The sequence below is a fragment of the Nicotiana tomentosiformis genome, chromosome 9, assembly GCF_000390325.3.
Source record: "Nicotiana tomentosiformis chromosome 9, ASM39032v3, whole genome shotgun sequence".
Taxonomy (NCBI): domain Eukaryota; kingdom Viridiplantae; phylum Streptophyta; class Magnoliopsida; order Solanales; family Solanaceae; genus Nicotiana; species Nicotiana tomentosiformis.
This window is the reverse complement of record NC_090820.1, coordinates 35,845,274-35,865,647: the sequence shown is the minus strand read 5'-3', so window position 1 is coordinate 35,865,647 and position 20,374 is coordinate 35,845,274. Positions and strand designations below refer to the sequence as shown.

The following is a 20,374-nucleotide window of genomic DNA, read 5'->3' as shown; positions in this document are numbered from 1 at the left end:
AGGAAGAGATAGGTCATCATGGGCCTTCCACTATATGTTTTATTTTATTATTTTTTGTAATAACCCTCTTCTATAAAAGGGAGAATCCTTGTAAGCTAAAAGGCAGAATGCATTGTAACAAAAGATCACTTCTCATATTAAAAGATAGTTCCTCATGCTTGTTTTATTTTACCTTATTCATTATTTTGCTCAATATTCCCATTCTCATAGTCAAGAATATACGTATCTCTATTTCTCTACACGATTTATATCGAATTGTGTCGCATATCCTTATAACCATACACAAAATCTAACGCTATCCGATTTTTCTGGTAAACAGGTACATATATATATGTATATATATATATATATATATATATATATATATATATATATATATATATATATATATATATATACACATATATGTATCTGCATATATCTATTCTAGAAAACCTATACATACAAGGTAACAAGATATATTCACTAATTATGGATCCATCTAATCATGGCACTGCAATCATTATTGATCCCTATAATCATGCTAACACCCCCCTCAAGTTGGTGCATAGATATCTATCATGCACAACTTGTCAATAACTCCATGGAATATTCGTCCCGAGACTGCCTTTGTAAGGATGTCCGCAAGTTATCCTTCTGACTTGACAAATGGAAACTGAATAATCTTTTGATCCAGCTTCTCTTTGATAAAATGACGGTAAATTTCGACATGTTTAGTGAGATCATGTTGTACTGGGTTTTGAGCAATTTGGATAGCTGCTTTGTTATCATAAAATAAACTTATAGGCCTTGAACACTCAATTCCAAGATCCTATAGCACACCTTTAATCCATAACAATTCACACAAACCATGTGCCATACCTCGAAACTCTGCTTCTGCACTTGATCGAGCAACAACCTTTTGTTTCTTGCTTCTCCAGGTGACAAGATTCCCTTCTACAAACATGAAATATCCTGAAGTAGATTTTTTGGTTGAACGATCTCCTGCCCAATCAACGTCGGTGTAACCTTCAATGGTGGAGGTTTCATTCTTTGAGTAAAACAACCCTTTTCCAGGTGCACCTTTCAGATATCTCAAGATTCGATAGACTGCTCTCATATGTTCTTCATTTGGAGTATGCATAAATTGTCTTACCACACTCACAATATATGCAATATCTGGCCTAGTGTATGTTAGATAGATCAATTTTTCCACCAGCCGTTGATAGCGACCTATATCTACCAGACTTTGGTCAGAAGAAATTTCAAGCAAATGGTGCATCTCCATTGGTGTTTCAACTGATTTGCAGGTTAACATCCCAGTTTCAGTCAGCAAATCTAGCACATACTTTCGTTGGCATAGAGAAATTCCCAGATTTGACCGAGACACTTCAATACCGAGAAAATATTGTAGTTGTCCGAGGTCTTTCATTTCAAACATGGTGACCAAATACTTCTGTAGCTTCTTTATTTCTTCAGTGTCATTACTAGTCAAGACCACATCATCTACATACACTATCAATGCTATGATCTTTCCTCCTTCACTTTTAATAAATAAGGTTTTGTCAGGGTTACTCTGTCTGTAACCAACCAACTTCAGTGCGACCATCCGATGATCGATTTCCTGAAAGATTTCTACCAGTTCATTATAGAAAGTAGACAAAGGTCGACCATTTTGTTTGGTGGTGAAAGACTTTTGATTTAACTCAAACAAACAAGTTTCATCCGATCCATCGTAGAAGGTTTTTCCAACAACTTCCCATATTTCCTTGGTTGTGACCAGCCGGATAAATCGCTATATAAGATGAGGGTTCATTGAATCAATGAGCCAGCTCTTAACTTTGCTATTTTCAGTAATCCATGTCGCATAGTTAGGATCATTAGTTGTTGGTTTCGCGTTTTCACCTGTTAGGTATCCGATTTTGTTTCGTGCTCCAATGCGCATCTCCATTAATTGTGACCATAGGGGAAAATTCGTCTCATCAAGAACAATACTAGTAGGGAAGGCTGAGTTATCATGATGGACTATGACAGATGGTGGCAGGTTGTTTGAGGTGGTTGGAATGACAGAAGTTGTCTGGTCTCCCATTGTAAAGAAAAGTTGGATTTGGGTTTGAAAAGTTGGATTTGGGTTTCGATTCGATTTAATAGAGTACTTTGTTACCGGATTCGATTTAATAGAGTGCTTTGATACCATGTTGCACTGAAAGAATTAGTTTGGTGAATGTATTCTTTCTTATGTATTTCTATATATGCATAGCAGAACTTCTATCTATAATAGGAAACCTATACATACAAGGTAATAAGATATATTCACTAATTATGGATCCCTCTAATTATGATAGTGCAATCATTATTGATCCCTATAATCATGCTAACAATATTGTATATATTTAGGTGGGTAAATAATTGGATTTAGTTGCTGGCTTGAAAAGTCACTTTGGCATTTTATCTGATTTGGTATGGTTATTTGGCTTCCCGGTCAGATATTAATTAAAACGCTTTGCCACACGCTCTAAACACTGATTTGAAGCAAGGAAGTGATATATGAAAGCTCCTTTTCTCGCTATAAAGTGAAGAAAAAAACGTTTTAGGTAAATACAAGGTTTCAGTAGGTTCGTACGATTAAACTTATTTTTCGATCGAGTTTTGGGTGATCGAGAGCCAAAAAAAAAAAAAAAAAAAAAAAACGTAAACACCAAAAAGTTGTTGAGTGATAATGATATGCACTTGCCAGACTCTTCCTTTAGGCTAGTACTTTCTAAACTATTCCAACTTTTGATTGGGACTTGGCTCTATATTGTCCGTTTGTAAAAAAGTATCTTGGATTATTTTTGACATGATCATATGCTATAGCTTTTTTGGACTACGCATATTTTCTTTCAACTTCTGTGGGAGATGATAAGATATGATAAGGTATGATGATTATATATAAAGTAAAAGCAGTTGATATAATTAACTCGATCAGAAATGGTAAGATATTTCGATTAGTTGATGATATTTTCTGTTGTTTTGCTTGCTAAAGTAAAGGTTGGAAAACGATATTTTTGGTGTGAAATTAACAATATCACGTGTAAGCTTATAATTGAAATGTATGTAGATTATAAGTGATATTTTGAACTTACAATTTGAAACACTTCCATAGCATTTTATTAGCTGATTGTCATGTCTACTTGGCTTTTTCTTCAAGACTTTTTTGACCAATTTATTTTAAACTAACAAAAGTTATTTTAGTTCTCTTTAAAAAAAGTTCATAAATTAGATGATTATTTAAAACACTAATTCATATTAATATGGTAAATCTGAACCGTTAGACCAAATTTGTAAAAAAGGATCGACTTTCATGATGGGTAATTGGGTATTAAATGATTTTATCTAAACAGCTCAACAAAATAACTCCATCATATTGAGGACCTGCATTCACTAATACCTTTTATCACAGTAAGCTCAAAGTCATTGTCTAGGTTTATCGAAAATAGTTTTTTTAACTTCTCAAGGTAGAGGTAAAACTGTGTAGACACTACCCTCTCCATATATCACTTGTGAAATTACACAAGGTTTGTTGCTACTGTAAAAATAGCATAGAAAATTTTAAAAGAAATATGTCTGATTATCCATTTGTTTGATATATATCGGGCATTGAATTCTCAAAATAATTCAAATCCAAGCAATTAGATGTTCAATACGGATGAGCTAGCCTTTATTAATCTTGTAATTGGATGTTCAATTTGAGCATTAAAAGGGTTTTATTTTTTCTATTTTTTTTTTGTGTGTTGGTTCTCGAGTTAACTTGTTAAATGATGGCTACGCTAACACAAAATTCTAGTATTTGAAAGTAATGGCACCTTATTGCACAATAATTTATGCTGCTTTTGTTTTTCCCATGCAGCTTGATTCTGTATTTGACCCTTTCCTGAAAGCAAAACGGATGGCAACAAAAAGTTTTTCAAGATGCTACTCTATAATATGTGTATTGACTATTGAGTATGAATAGGAAAATTAAAAAAAACATATCCAGCATAACCTTTTGGTATATGCTGGTGTAATATAGTACGTATATAATATCTCTTTCAGATATTAAAACAAAGAAAGGCTGTCATTTGACTTAATAATTGCAGTTATGACCGCAGCCTTTTTTGTTTTCTTCTATGGGAAATAAAAAATAAGACATTCTAAGGCTAAGAAGAATATGCTAAGACATTCTTAGGCTAAGAATTGAATATGCTCTGGTAAGTGCTCAGATCAGATGTAAGTTATATTTATAGGTTCATTGAATTTCAAGTACTTTAGCGTATAGAAGCTTTTATTAATTCAATCTTTTTTTTTTTAGAATTTTCAACTGAAATTTAATGGACTAAACATCTCATTGGCCTAAATCTTGAGGGGCCTATGTCACGACCCGGAATCCCACCCTCGGAGCCGTAATGACGCATAACATTTCACTTGTTAGGCAAGCCAACGTTAGCTAAATTACTTAATCAGTTTTAACAATTCAAGTCAAAATTATTAGCAATAACAACCGCAATAGTCTAAAATAGGATGATAAAATACTGTATAACGTAATCAAAACATAACCCAGAATCTAGAGTCACAAATACATGAATGTCTAGAGTGCTACAGATAAAGTCTAAATAAACACAACTGTCTGAATCTAAATAAACAACAATGATGAATGGGAGGGGACTTCAGGGCTGCGGACGTCGTGTAGCTATACCTCAAGTCTCCACAAGTAGCTGTATCCGGGCAGTCTCACCACGCACCGCTAGGATCAACTCCGGTATCTGCACAAGAAGTGCAGAGTGTAATTTAACCGACCCCATATATACTGTAAGTGCCGAGCCTAACCTCGACGAAATAGTGACGAAGCTATGGCAAGTCACTTACAAATAACCTGTACGAAATAATAATAATAATAACAATAATAAGAACAATAATAATGACAATAATAATAACAATAATAACAATAATAATAATAATAATAATAATAATAATAATAATAATAATAATAATAATAATAATAATAATAGGGAAAACAGGAAATGGAAATAAAACAATTAACTCATAAATACGAACTCAAAATTCAACTACCAGAGAACCCAGAATAACAAAGTCCCATAACACATTACCGAGAATAACTCAACAATCACAAATAGTTACAACATGTTCAATCCGTTGCAGTATGCCACCCGATCCCACCATATCATCATCTGTTCATATCATAGTTCGTCCTTATTCCTTCATTTCATTTCAATACCTTTTAATTTCCGTTGCGTCGTGCAACCCGCTCCCCAAATAATTTCAACATCAACATAAACAATTCAACAACCAAATTTTACAAAAATATCTACGTCCGGAAGGTAAATGTACAAGACAATAAAGAATCACAGAATAATCAAAGAATCTCTAACAACTCGAAATCTCAAACTTTAGCAATTCATTAGTACATAACAACTAAACCGCTCACGCAAGTGAAACAACATTATAGAATGCAACAAATACTACAAAATAATAGAAACAAGTAAAGCATGTGACAATTTAAGGTATACAATTAAAGCAAGAAGAAACATGCTACAAATAAGCATGAAGTCATGGTAGAAATGGACAAATTAAGGCAAGAGAACAATTAGATGACAAGTAACAATTATGGTATAGAAGTCAAATAAAGGCATGGAACACTTAAAGCATAAAATAAGATATATCATAAAATAAATGATAAGATAGAAATAAATATCCAATTCCTGCATGCTAGATCCCATGACGGCGTATATATACTCGTCATCTTGCATATACATCATTTTCTCACATAATTCACATAACACATAGTCCAAGAATTCCTAATTCTCTCAAGTCAAGGTTAAACACAACACTTACCTCACTGCGCAAATCAAAGCATTCAACCAACCACGGCCTTGCCTTTTGAACAAGCCTCCAAAATAACCAAATCTAGCAAATTATCGATCAAATGGTTCAAAATAAGCTTTAGAAACTACCCATTAATGAAAAATGTTCAATTTTGATCATTTTTCAAAAAGTCAACAAAAGTCAACTTCGCCCTCGCTTGGTCAAAACCCGAGGTCCGACCAAAATCCGATTATCCATTCATCCCCGAACCCAATTATGTGATTTGTTTCGAAATCCGAACTCAATTTGAGGTCTAACTCTCAATTTTATAAAATCCCCAATTTCTACCCAAATTCCTAATTTCTACCATGGAAATCGTAAATTTGATGTTGAAATCTCATGAAAAGTAATGGGGAATTGAAAAGAAATGGATTAAAGTTGCTTACCAATGAATTTGGGAAGTACAATCTCTTGAAAATTCTCCTCTAGAGTGTTTAGGTTTTAGGAATGGTGTAAAATGAGCTAAGTCTCAACTTTTCCCTATTTTACCCAGTTGCAGATGTCGCAATTCCGTCTTGTTCGTAATTGAAACCATCACAAATGCGAAGCATAGATCACTAATGCAAATTGTGCATCAGAACCCTAGATGTCGCAATTGCGACAAATTGATCGCAAATGCGAACTACCCTTATTTGCAAAAGCGACCAAGTTCTTCGCAAATGTGAAGACACCCACACTCAACATAGCATCGCAATAGCGATGACACTGTCATAAATGCTTACACAGGACAAATCGCAAATGCGACTCTTTTCTCGCAAATGCGAGAACACCCAGTCCCTAGCCCATGCTCGCAAATGTGATGTGGTGATCGCAAAAGAGAGGCCGCATTTGCAATCCAGACCTTGCAAATACGAGATATGCAGTCCAGCACCAGATGCAGCAATGCACCAGCTAGTTCAAGTCATCCAAAACTCTTCCAAAATGCGTCCGAAACTCATTCGAGCCCCTCGGGCTCCAAACCAAACATTCACACAAGTGTAATAACATCATATGAACTCGCTCGCGTAATCAAATTACTAAAATAACATCTAAATCTATAAATCAAACATCAGAATGAATGAAATTTCAAGGGAATCTCAAGAACAACTAGAATCACATATAAGCTTCCAAATCATGTCAAACCAACTCCGAATTGCACCAAATTTTGCAGATAAGTTTCAAATAGTAATATGGACCTATACCAAGTCTCAACATCAAAATTCCAAAACAATAGCCGTGAACTCAACCTATGGTCAAACTTGGGAAATTTCCAAACTTTCAAAGTACTAGCTTTCAGCAAAATGAATCAAATCAACCCAGGGACTTCTAATTTTAATTCCGGGCATACACCCAAGTCCAAAATCATGATATGGACCTACTAAAATCATCAAAACATCTATCCGATGTTATTTTTTATAAAATGTCAACCATAGTCAACTCAAGTTATTTTTAAAACCAAAAAATTATGTTATTTTTTCAAATTTTCACATAAAAGCTTTGCAAAAATCGACACGGACCATGCACGCAAATCGAGAAATATCAAACGAAGCTAATGGAAGCCTCAGAACATGGAAATAGGCGCTAGTGCTCAGAATGACATATCGGGTCGTCATACTCTCCACCTCTAAAATAAACGTTCATCCTCGAACAGATATAGAAAAGTACCCGGTTAGTAAAAAGGTAGGGGTATCTACTCCGCATATCGGACTCAGACTCCCACGTAGCTGCCTCGATCGGCTTACCTCTCCACTACACTCTAACAGAAGGATAACTCTTAGACCTCAACTTCTGGACTTGCCTTGCTAGAATAGCCACCGATTCCTCCTCATAAGTCAAATCCTTTTCCAATTGGACTAAGCTGAAATCTAATACATGGGACAGATCACCGTGATACTTTCAGAGCATGAAAATATAAAACACCGGAAGAATTGCTGATAAGTTAGGTCGCAATGCAAGCTTGTAAGCCATCTCACCAACTCTCTCAAGGATCTCAAAGGGTCCGATATACCTAGGGCTCAACTCTCCATTCTTCCCGAACCTCATCAGACCCTTCATGGGTGAAACCCGGAGCAAAACCCTCTCTCCAACCATGAATGCAACATCCCGAACTCTCCGATCGGCATAACTTTTCTACCTAGACTGTGTTGTACGAAGCCGATCCTGAATCATCTTGACCTTTTCCAAGGCATCCCAAAACAAATTAGTACCCAACTACCTAGCCTCTTCCGGCTCAAACCAACCAACTAGAGAAGACACCGCCTCCCATATAAGGCCTCATAAGGAGCCATCTGAATACTCGATTGATATTTGTTATCTTAGGCAACTCTGCAAGCGGAAAGAATTGATCCCAAGAACCCCCAAAACCCCATAACACAGGTGCAACGCATATCCTCCAAGATCTGAATGGTGCGCTCGAACTGCCCGTCCATCTGGGGATGAAATATTGTACTCAACTCAACCCGTGTGCCTAGCTCATGCTGTACAGCCCTCCAGAAATGCGATATAAACTGCATGCCCTGATCATAAATAATGGACACCGGCACACAGTAAAGACGAATAATCTCACGAATATATATCTCAGCCAACCACTCTGAAGAATAGGTAGCCGCAATCGGAATAAAATTCAGCGACTTAGTCAACCTATCTACAATGACCCATACTGCATCAAATTTCTTCAAAGTACGTGGGAGCCCAACAACGAAATCCATGGTAATACACTCCCAGTTCCACTCAGGAATCTCAAGTCTCTAAAGCAAACTGCCAGGTCTCTGATACTCGTACTTCACCTGCTAACAGTTCAAACACCAAGCCACATATTCTACTATATCTTTATTCATTCTTCTCAACCAATAATGCTACCTCAAATCCTGATACATCTTGGCGGCACTCGGATGAATGGAGTACAACAAACTTTGGGCCTCCTCAAGAATCAACTCACAAAGCCCATCCACATTGGGCACACAAATACGACCCTACATCTGCAACACCCCATCATCTTCCATAGAAAGCTCCTAGGCATCACTGTGCTACATCGTGTCCTTAAGAACAAGAAAATGAGGTTCGTCATACTAACATTCTCTGATGCGCTCATACTAAGAAGACCGAGAGACTGTGCATATAAGAACCCGACTAGGCTCCGAAATATCTAACCTCACGAACTAATTGGCCAAGGCCTGAACATCTGATGCTAGCGGTCTCTCACCAACTGGAGTATATGAAAGGCTACTTATACTCACAGCCTTTCTACTCAAGGCGTCGGCCACCACATTGGCCTTTCCGAGATGGTACAAAATGGTGATATCATAGTCTTTTAACAACTCTAACCACCTTCGATGCCTCAGATTTAGATCCTTTTGCTTAAACAAAAGCTATAGACTCCGATGATCTGTGAATACTTCACACGGCAGTTCATAGAGGTAATGCCTCCAAACCTTCAATGCATGGACAATAGCTGCCAATTCTAAGTCGTGAGCAGGGTAATTCTTCCCAAGAGCCTTCAGTTGTCGAGAAGCGTGGGAAATCACCCTACCGTTTTGCATCAACACTGCGCCAAACCCAATACGTGACGCATCATAACACATAGTGTAAGACTCCGAACTCGTAGGCAACACCAATAATAGAGTTGTAGTCAAAGCAGTCTTGAGTTTCAGAAAACTCAACTCACACTCATCAGACCACCTGAATGGGGCACCCTTCTAGGTTAATCTAGTCAATGGGGCTGCAATAGATGAAAACCCATCCACGAACCGGCGATAATAACTCGCCAAACCCAGGAAGCTCCGAATCTCTGTAGCTGAAGTAGGTCTAGGCCAGTTCTGAACTTACTCAATCTTCTTAGGATCCACTTTAATGCCCTCGAAAGATACCACATGCCCCAAAAACGCAACCGAATCCAACCAAAACTCACACTTTGAAAACTTGGCATAAAGCTGACTATCATGACCCCAATTCACCCTCCGTAGGATGTCGTGATTGGACCTAGTCTCTAAAATTAGGTAAGCCTAACAATTTGTGAAATAACATAATATGAAACTGAAACCCAATTCTCAACACATGAAATAATTATCAAACTACAAATCCATAATTGCAACTCCTAAAACCCGGCGGAAATAAGTCACATGCTTCTAAGAGTAAGTAGTAAATGTCTTTATACATCAAAGTCTAAAGAGAATAAGGGAAACGACATAGTAAGGATGGAGGGGGACTCCGAGGTCTGCGGACGCTGGCAGATATACCTTGAAGTCTCCACGTGCGGTCCAACTCACTGGTATCTGGTCTGGTGGGAAGAACCTGGATCTGCACAAAAAGATGTGCAGAGTGTAGTATGAGTATGCCATCACGGTACCCAGTAATTGGCAAGCCTAACCTCGGAAGAGTTGTGACGAGGTCAAATGAGGGCCCTACTGGTTTAAAAGAAAGTAAGGTAGAAGATATAATAATATATTTGAAATGATTGAGAATTTAAATAATAAGAAATTTCACAAAAATATCATCACAGTAAATAGAGTTAAACAACAGGGGCACTCTCGAGGTACCGCCTCGTAGTCCTAAATATAAATATGCACGATGGGGGGAAGGCGAGGGGTCTCCCGAGGTACCGCCTCGTAGTACCAAAGTAAATATGCAGTACAGGGGGATCTCCCGAGTAAACGCCTTGTAGTCCTAAAGTAAATATGCAGTACATGGGAATCTCCCGAGTAAACGCCTCGTAGTCCTAAAATAAATATGCAGTATAGGGGGATCTCCCGAGGAACCACCTCGTAGTCCCCAAGTAAATATACAACAGGTAATCGAAGGAAAGCATAAATTTTCAGCAAGAACCTTACAGTTAAAGATTAGTTCAAATCAAGGAAAGCAAGAAATTCAACTAAGCATGCTGCACAAATTGAAAGTAAGAGTTAAGGCACGTAGACATGCGATGCTAGACTAAACATGATCACTACATATGCTAAGGCAACTCAGTTAATGTATTTTAAAAGATGACAAATCAGTAAGAACCGAATTTTTCCATAATCAGCTCTTGTACGCACTCGTCACCTCGCGTACACGGCGCTCACATATCACAAATTGTTTCAATAGTACCAAATCCTAAGGAAATTTCCCCCACACAAAGTTAGACAAGTTACTTACCTCCAATCTCGCTCAATCAATCGGTAAGAATGCCTTTCCCTTGACTTTCTGACTCCGAATGGCCCAAATCTAGTCAAAAGAAATTGTATAACATGAATACAACTACAAGAAACTAATTTCAATCAAAAATCTACAACTTTAGCAAAGAATCGAAAAATCGGCCCAAAACGTCGACCCGGGCCCACGTCTCAGAATCGGGTAAAAGTCACAAAATACGAATACCCATTCGATATCGATTTCACCCATACCAAAACTACCAAAATCCAACACCAAGTCACCACTCAAAACCCCAAAATTACACTTTTCAAATCCCTAGCCTCAACTCCCACATTCCACCTTAAACACACACAATTTAGGTGGGCAAAACAATAGGGAAACAAGATTATTAATAAAAAATAAGCACAAGAGACTTACCTCAAGAAATCCCTCAAAAATCATCCTAGACAGAATTTGTAAGGTCCAAAATGATAAAAATCACGAAGCCCTTTGGTTTTAAACACTGCCTAGGCTTTCCGTTTTTGCGGACCAAAATTTCGCGTCTGCGGCACCGCTTCTGCGGTGAAGTCTCCACATCTGCGGAGTTCACTTAAGCTCTCCGATTCCGCACCTGCACGCAAATATCCGCATCTGCGGATGCGCTTCTGCGGTCCTTCGTCCGCTTCTGCGGAAGCCTCCCCAAGCACTCATCCGCTTCTACGATCGATCCCCCGCAGAAGCGACTCCGCTTCTGCGGCCAACATACCGCATCTACGACCACTGGACAATTCCCTTAGCCCCGCACCTGCACCCCATTGCTCGCACCTGCGGTCAGCTTTGCGCAGATGCGATTACACCAGAACTAGCCCAACACCAGAAAATCTTCTAAGTCCAAAAATGATCCGTTAACCATCTGAAACTCACCCGAGGTCCCCGGGACCTCAATCAAATATACCAACCAGTCCTAAAATATCACATGAACTTAGTCGAGCCTTTAAATCACATCAAACAATGCTAAAACCTGAATTACACATTGATTCAAGCCTATTGAACTTCAGAGTTTCAAACTTCTACATATGACGCCGAAACCTATCAATTCAAGTCCGATTGACCTCAAATTTTGCACACAAGTCGTAATTGACATTACGGACCTATTCCATCTTTCGGAATCGGAATCCGACCCCGATATCAAAAAGTCCACTCCCGATCAAACTTCTTAAAATTCATCAAATTTCCATCTTTTGCCAATTCACGCTAAAATGACCTACGGACCTCCAATTCAACATCCGAACACGTTCCTAAGACCAAAATCACCCTACATAGCTATAGGAACTGTCTAAACTCCATTCTAGAGCCGTCTTCATACAGTTCAAACTACGGTCATCTCCTAGGACTTAAACCTCTATTTTAGAAACCAAAAACAAATCCTCCCGACAAGTTACATAACTACTAACTGAAGTAGAGGGAGAAATAAATAGGGGTTCAGGGCTAATTCTCTCAAAACGACCAGCCGGGTCGTTACACTAACTATCCCTCAAGGTCTGAAGTACAATCCGGAGATGTTGCTCATGCTCCTCTCGACTGGGGAGTATACCAAAATATTATCAATGAAGACGATCAAAAAAGAATCTAGATAGGGCTTGAATACCCGATTTTTCAAATCCATAAATGCTGCTGGGGCATTTGTCAGGCCAAATAACATCACTAGAAACTCATAATGCTCATACCGAGTCCGAAAAGTTGTCTTACGGACATCCGATGCCCTAATCTTCAGCTGATGGTAGCAAGATATCAAATCAATCTTCGAAAATACCTTGGCACCATAAAGCTAAAAATAATAAGTCATCAATCATCGGAAAAGGATACTTGTTCTTGATAGTGACTTTGTTCAACTGCCGATAATCAATACACATCCTCATCGTACCATCCTTCTTCTTCACAAACAACACTAGTGCACCCTAGAGTGAGACACTAGGTTTAATAAATCCCTTATCAAGTAAATTCTGTAATTTCTCCTTCAACTAAGTCAATACAGAATAGATATCTCTGTCAGGTGGCATCCCTGGCAGATCTGCAGGAAACACCTCTGGAAACTCACGCACGACTGGTAACGAATCCATAGAAGGAACCTCCACACTAGGATCACAAATATATGACATATATATGCTATACATCCCTTCTAGACCATATGTTGAGCCTTTATATAAGATATAACCCTGCCAGTAGAATGGCCAGGAGTTTTTCTCCACTCTAATTGAGGCAACCCCGGCATGGCTAAGGTTACCGTCTTGGCATGACAGTCCAATATGGCGTGATAAGGTAACAACCAGTCCATGCCCAAAATAACATCAAAGTCCACTATATCAAGAAGTAGGAGATCTACACTAGTCTCAAGGCTCCCGATAGAAACCACACACGAGCGATAAACACGATCTATAACAATAGAATCTCCCACAAGCGTGGACACATATACAAGAGCACTCAAGAATCACGAGGCATAATCATATATGAAGAATTATAGGATGACACATAGGAATAAGTAGAGCCCGGGTTAAATTGAACTTTAGCATCTCTATGGAAAACTGGAACAATACCTGTGATGACGACATCAGATGACTCTGCCTCAAGTCTAGCTGGAAATACATAAAAACAGGGTTAGGGCCCCACCACTCTGACCTCTGCCCCTCAGGCGACCTCTAGCTAGCTGTCCTCCACCTTTAATGGCCTGACCTCTACCTCTAGCAGCCTGACCCCCGCCAATAGCTGGCTGTGCAGGCGGTGGAGCAACTGGTGCTGGCATAATGTCACGAGAACCCTGTTGAGGTCTGCTACTTATCAATCTAGGGGAATACCTCCTGATGTGATCTGTGCCCCCATACTCAAAGCACTCTCTCGGCTGCTGAAGCTACTGAAGCTGAGACTGACCTTGACGGCCAGGATAACCACTTTAGTAACTCTGTAGCGGTGATACACTGGTGGTGCACTAATAGGAGCTGAGGTTGCACTGAATGTTGGCTGCTCAGGACGAGACCCACGCGATCGCCCGAAGCACCATAGGCTACCTGAAGAGCTGACTGAATCGACCTGGGAGGATGGCCTATGCCAAACGTCTGCCTCCAAATGAGGCACCACTGAAGCCACAGAAATGACGAGGCCTCTTCTCAGGTAAGTGATAGTGAAACAACTTATCTGCTCCGATTCCTAATCCTTCCACCACCTCTTGGCAGAACCAGTTATCCGGAACACTGCAAAGTCGACCCCATTGGTTTTAACAATACCCATGTTGTACAACACCTCGTGGCAACGGTCCAAGTAATCCTGTGGGTCCTTAGAATTTGTACCACAAAAATGAACAGGAAAAATCTTGGTGGACTTATCCAACCTCATGAATCCCCCAAAAGACATCACGGGCCTCTTCACGGGCTGTGTAGCAATAACGGGCTGAACTACCCCAACTGCTGGAGCTGCTAGAGTTTGGTATAGGGGAGCCATCTACTCTGGAGTGTGAGTGGCGGGAGTTTGTGCTCCTCCCCCAGCTTGAGAGATGGATGGTGCCAGAGGAAATATCCCAATCAAGGTCACACTCTCCATGAGTTCAACTAAGCGGACTAGAGCGTCCTGTAGTACGGGAGTGGCAATGAATCCCTCTGGGACCTGAGTAGGTTCGACTGGTACGGTCTGAACTGGGACCTCCTCCTCATGATCAATTAGAGGCTCATAAATGGGTATTGCTGCTTGTGATCTAGGCTGAGCTCTGTTTGGGCCCCTACCTCAGCCCCGTCCCCTACCCCTGGTAGTAGCTGCAATAGGGGCTCTGGCTTCTGCCCAATTGTAGACGATGTGCGAGTTCTCACCATCTGCGAGAGAACAAGAGTAGAATAGTTCAAACTTCAATGATGAAAATAAGTCGCACGATAGAGAAAGAAAGAAGTGAAATTTTCCTAAAGTCTTATAGCCTCTAGAAGATAAGAATAGACATCCCCGTACCGATCTTTCAGACTCTACCAAGCTTATTTATGACTCGTGAGACCTAGGCAACCTAGTGCTCTGATACCAACTTATCACGACCCAGAATCCCACACTCGGGGCCGTGATGGCGCCTAACATTTCACTTGCTAACCAAGTATAACCATGAATCTGGAGTCACGAATACATGAGCGTCTATAGTGCTACAGATCAATTCTAAATAAAAACAACTGTCTGAATATAAATAAACAACAATGATGAAATGGAAGGGGGCTTCAGGGATGCGAACGTCGTGCATCTATACCTCAAGTCTCCAAATGTAGTTGCATCCGGACAGTAGTATAGAGTGTAGCAAAAGTACAACCGACCCCATATACTTTGTAAGTGCCAAGCCGAACCTCGACGAAGTAGTGACAAGGCTAAGGCAAGTCACTTACAAAAAACTTGTACGAAATAATAATAATAATAATAATAATAATAATAATAATAATAATAATAATAATAATAATAATAATAATAATAATAATAATAATAATAATAATAATAATAATAATAATAATATTAATAACAGGGAAAACAGGAAATAGAAATAAAGCAATTAACTCATAAATACGAACTCGAAATTCAATTACCATAGAGCCTAGAATAACAAAGTCTCATAACACCTTACCGAGGATAACTCAACAATCTCAATAGTTACAACATGTCCAATCCGTTGCGGCACGCAATCCGATCCCACCATATCATCTGTTCATATCATAATCCGTCCTTATTCCTTCATTTCAATTTCCATTGCGGCGTGCAACTCGCTCCTGAAACAATTTCAATCATCAACATAAACAATTCAACAACCAAATTTTACAAAAACATCTACGTCCGAAAAGTAAATGTGCAAGACAATAAAGAATCACAGAATAATTAGAGAATCTCTAACAACTCGAAATCTTAAACTTTACCAATTCATTTTTACATAACAACTAAACCGCTCACGCAAGTGAAAAACATTATAGAATATAACAAATACTACAAAACAATAGAAACAAGTAAAGCATGCGACTATTTAAGGTATGCAAGTAAAGCAAAAAGAAACATATAGCAAATAAGCAAGGAGTCATGGGAGGAACGAACAAATTAAGGCAAAGGGACAATTAGATGACAAGTGACAATTATGGCATAGAAGTCAAATAAAGGCATGTAACACTTAAGGCATGAAACAAGATATATCATGAAATAAAAGATAATATGGAAATAAATATCCAATCCCCGCATGCTACATCCCATGATGGCGTATATACACTCGTCACCTCGCATATACGTTATTTCATCATATAATTCACATAACACATAGTTCAAGAATTCCTAATTCTTGCAAGTCAAGGTTAGACACAATACTTACCTCACTCCACGAATCAAAGCAATCAACCAACTATGACCTTGCCTTTTGAACAAGCCACCAAACCAACTAAATCTAGCAAATTATCGATCAAACGAACATAAGCTTTAGAAATTACTCATTAATGAAAAAGGTTCGGTTTTGATCATTTTTTAAAAAGTCAACAAACGTCAATCCCAGGCCTGCTCGGTCAATACCCGAGGTTTGGACCAAAACCTGATTACCCATTCATCCCCGAGCCTGATTATATGATTTGTTTCAAAATTCGACCTCAAATTAAGTTCTAAATCTCAATTTTAAAAAATCTCCAATTTCTACCAAAATCCCTAATTTCTACCATGGAGATCATAAATTTGATGTTGAAATTTCATGAAAAGTAATAGGGAATTGAAAAGAAATGGATTAAAGTTGCTTACTAATGAAATTTGGAAGTAAAATCTCTTGGAAAATCACCTCTAGAGTGTTTAGGGTTTATGAATGGTGTAAAATAAGTTAAGTCCCGATTTTTTCCTCTTTTACCCAGCTGCAAATGTCGCAATTGCGATATCTTGTTCGCAATTGTGACCATCGCAAATATGAAGCATAGGTCGCTAATGTGAACTATGCATCAGAAGCCTAGATGTCGCAATTTGGGACAAATTGATCGCAAATGCGAACTGTCCTCCTTTGCAAAAGCGACCAAGTTCTTCGCAAATGCAAATATACCCATACTTAGCATAGCATCGCAATTGCGATGACACTGTCGCAAATGCAGACACAGGACAAATCACAAATGCGACTCTTTTCTCGCAAATGCAAGAACCCTAGTCCCCAGCCCATGCTCGCAAATGCAATGTGGTGATCGCAAAAGCGAGGCTCACATTTGTGAGCCAGAACTCGCAAATGCGTGATCTGCAGTCCAGCACCAGAAGCAGCAGTGCACCAGCTAGTTCAAGTCATCCAAAACTCTTCCGATCGAAACTCATCCGAGCCTCTCGGGCTATAAACCAAACATGCACAGAAGTGTAATAATATCATATGAACTCCCTCGCGCGATCAAATCACTAAAATAACATCTAAATCTACAAATCAAACATCAAAATGAATGAAATTTCAAACGAAACTAAATAACAACTAGAATCATATATAAGTGTTCAAATCATGTCAAACCAACTCCGAATTGCACCAAATTTCGCAGACAAGTTCCAAATAGTAATACGAACCTATACCAAGTCTCAACATCAAAATCCGAACCTGATAGCCATGAAGTCAATCTACGGTCAAACTTAGGAACTTTTCAAACTTTCAAAATACCAGTTTTGGGTAATTTGAGTCAAATCAACCTATGGACCTCCGATTTCAATTCCGGGCATACGCTCAAGTCCAAAATCATGATACGGACTTATTGGAATCGTAAAAATACCAATCCGGGGTTATTTTTATAAAATATTGACCGTAGTCAGCTCACGTTATTTTTAAAGCCATAAATAAAATCATGATTTCTTCTAATTTTTACATAAAAGGTTTTCAAAAAGCGACATGAATCATGCACGCAAATTGAGAAATATTAAATGAGGCTAACAGAGGCCTCGGAGTACATAAATAAGGGCTATCACTCAAAACGACATATTGGGTCGTCATAATCTAATTTATTAAGGAACTTTGGAAATGGTTATTTAAGCTACTCCAGTTAATATACTTTATAGTCAAATTAGTCTACACAATTCTCCCTATGTAGATAATATAGTCAGTTTCAAGTCCATCTAAAAGAGGAGAGTTGCGATAGATTGAAGATCATTGAAGATAATTAAATATACGGAAAAAGGCTAAAACTGCCTTTCTGGCTTCTACTATACATAATAGAACAATTATACCTCCCATTAAATGTTGATAGCATTAATACCCCTGTCATGATCATAAAGGCTCATTTTTACCCTCCATTACTAACAAATGCAATTTTCAAATGAAGAGGGTAATAGGGACATTGTGCTGAGTGACTTGGAGCACTCTGAGATACGTCAGAATTTCCGGCATTGTAGGCGCATAAGAGTAGAGGAGGTCTAGGGGGTTATGCATAAGATGCACATGGGTAGAGCTACCGGACCAGATGAAATCCCTGTGAAATTTTGGAAGAATGCGGGTAGGGCAGGTTTGGAGTGGCTCACTAAGTTGTTCAACGTCATTTTTAGGATGAAGAAGATGCCTGATGAATGGAGGTGGAGTACGATGATCCTGCTATATAAAACCAAGGGAGATATCCAAAGTTGCAATAATTATAGGGGTATTAAGTTGCTCAGCCATACGATGAAAGTTTGGGAGAGGGTGGTTGAAGTGAGGGTGAGGATCAGTGTGTCCATTTCTAAGAAACAGTTCGATTTCATGTCGGAGCGTTCGACTATGGAAGCCATTCACCTTGTGAGGAGATTGGTGGAGCGGTATAGGGAGATGAAGAAGGGCTTGCACATGGTGTTCATTGACATAGAGAAAACATATGACAAAGTCCCGAGAGAGGTGCTCTGGCGAAGCTTGGAGGCTAAAGGGGTACCATTAGCCTACATTAGGGTGATTAAGGACATGTATGATGGAGCTAAGACGCGGGTTAGGATAGCGGGAGGAGACTCGGAACACTTTCTGATTATGATGGGGTTGTACCAGGGATCAGTTCTTAGTCCATTTCTATTTTCCTTGGCGATGGACACATTGACGAGGCACATTCAAGGTGAGATGCCATGGTGTATATTATTTGTTGATGACATAGTCTTAATTGATAGGAAGCGGGGTGTTAACGAGAGGCTGGAGGTTTGGAGGCATACCCTAGAGTCTAAAGGTTTCAAATTGAGTAGGACCAAGATGGAATAGTTGGAATATAAGTTCAGCAACAGTACCCAGGAAGAGGATATGTAGTTTAGGCTTGATACGCAAGCCATCCCCAAGAGAGGTAGCTTCAAGTACCTTGGATCTATAATACAAGGTAACAGAGAGATTGATGAAGATGTCATGTATTGTATCGAAGTAGGATAGATGAAGTGGAGGCTCACTTCCAGCGTCACTGATACTTAAAGGTAAGTTCTACAAGGTTGTAGTTAGGCCGACTATATTGTATGTAGCATAGTGTTGGCCGATCAAGAGCTATCATACCCAGAAGCTAAAACTAGCTGAGATGAGGATGTTGGCATACCCGGTTGGATAAGATCAGGAATGAAGTTATTCGAAAAAATATGGGAGTGGCCCCTGTGAAAGATAAGATGCGAGAGGCGAGGTTGAGATGGTTCAGGCATGTTATTAGAGAAGTATAGAAGCCCCAGTTAGAAGGTGCTAGAGGTTAGCCTCGGTGGGTGGTAGGAGGGGTAGAGGTAAGCCTAAGAAGTTTTGGGGAGAGATTATTAGGCAGGACATAGCGCAGCTGGAGCTGACTGAGGACATGGCCCTAGACAGGAGGGTGTGAAGGTCAAAGATTAGGGTAGAAGGTTCGTAGGTAGCTGAGCGTTTCTCTTTGTCTTACTCAGTTCGCTAGCATTAGTGTTAGTATGATATCTTTTTATTCATAGATTGCTTTTACTACCTAGAGTTTAACTGCATTCTTGGATTTGATCTTATTTTATCTTGTTGCAATTCCTACTTGCTGCAATTACCTTTTGTTTTTCAATCGTTCTCTAACCGAAGGTATATCAGAAATAACCTCTCTGTCCTTCCAGGGGTAGGGGTAAGACTGCGTACATCTTATCCTCCCCAGACCCCACTTATGAAAAACTACTAGATTTGTTGATGTTGTTGTTTTTTCCCATTTTAAAATGTGACAGTGGAAATTAAAAAAACATCCCATCCTCGTTTACACCAACCTCCTTCCCCATCTTCTCCTTCATAAAAGCAACTCCGCCACCGGTACACCACCTTATTCGGCCAACAATCAAAAATAAACAAAAGCCTCCATCCTCAATCTCCACCAAACTAAACCTCCATCTTTAACCCCCATCCCCTCCGTCTTTCGCTACGCCACCACAAGTTAGATGACAAACTAACTTCGACTAAAAAATAGAGAAGAGAAAGAGCGATAGGGAACCCCTAAATTAA

General features: G+C 39.2%; 1 protein-coding gene across 1 annotated transcript; it reads right to left on the bottom strand.

Moving 5' to 3' along the window:
- Positions 1 to 628: 628 nt before the first annotated feature.
- LOC138898596 (uncharacterized mitochondrial protein AtMg00810-like) lies at positions 629 to 13,765 on the bottom strand. Its single transcript, XM_070184672.1, has 4 exons — positions 13,642 to 13,765; positions 13,528 to 13,598; positions 862 to 1,774; positions 629 to 756 (listed from the first exon to the last, which is right to left on the bottom strand). Exons 1-4 carry the CDS (start codon positions 13,763 to 13,765, stop codon positions 629 to 631), a joined length of 1,236 nt encoding a protein of 411 aa, XP_070040773.1.
- Between the last annotated feature and the right edge of the window lie 6,609 nt (positions 13,766 to 20,374).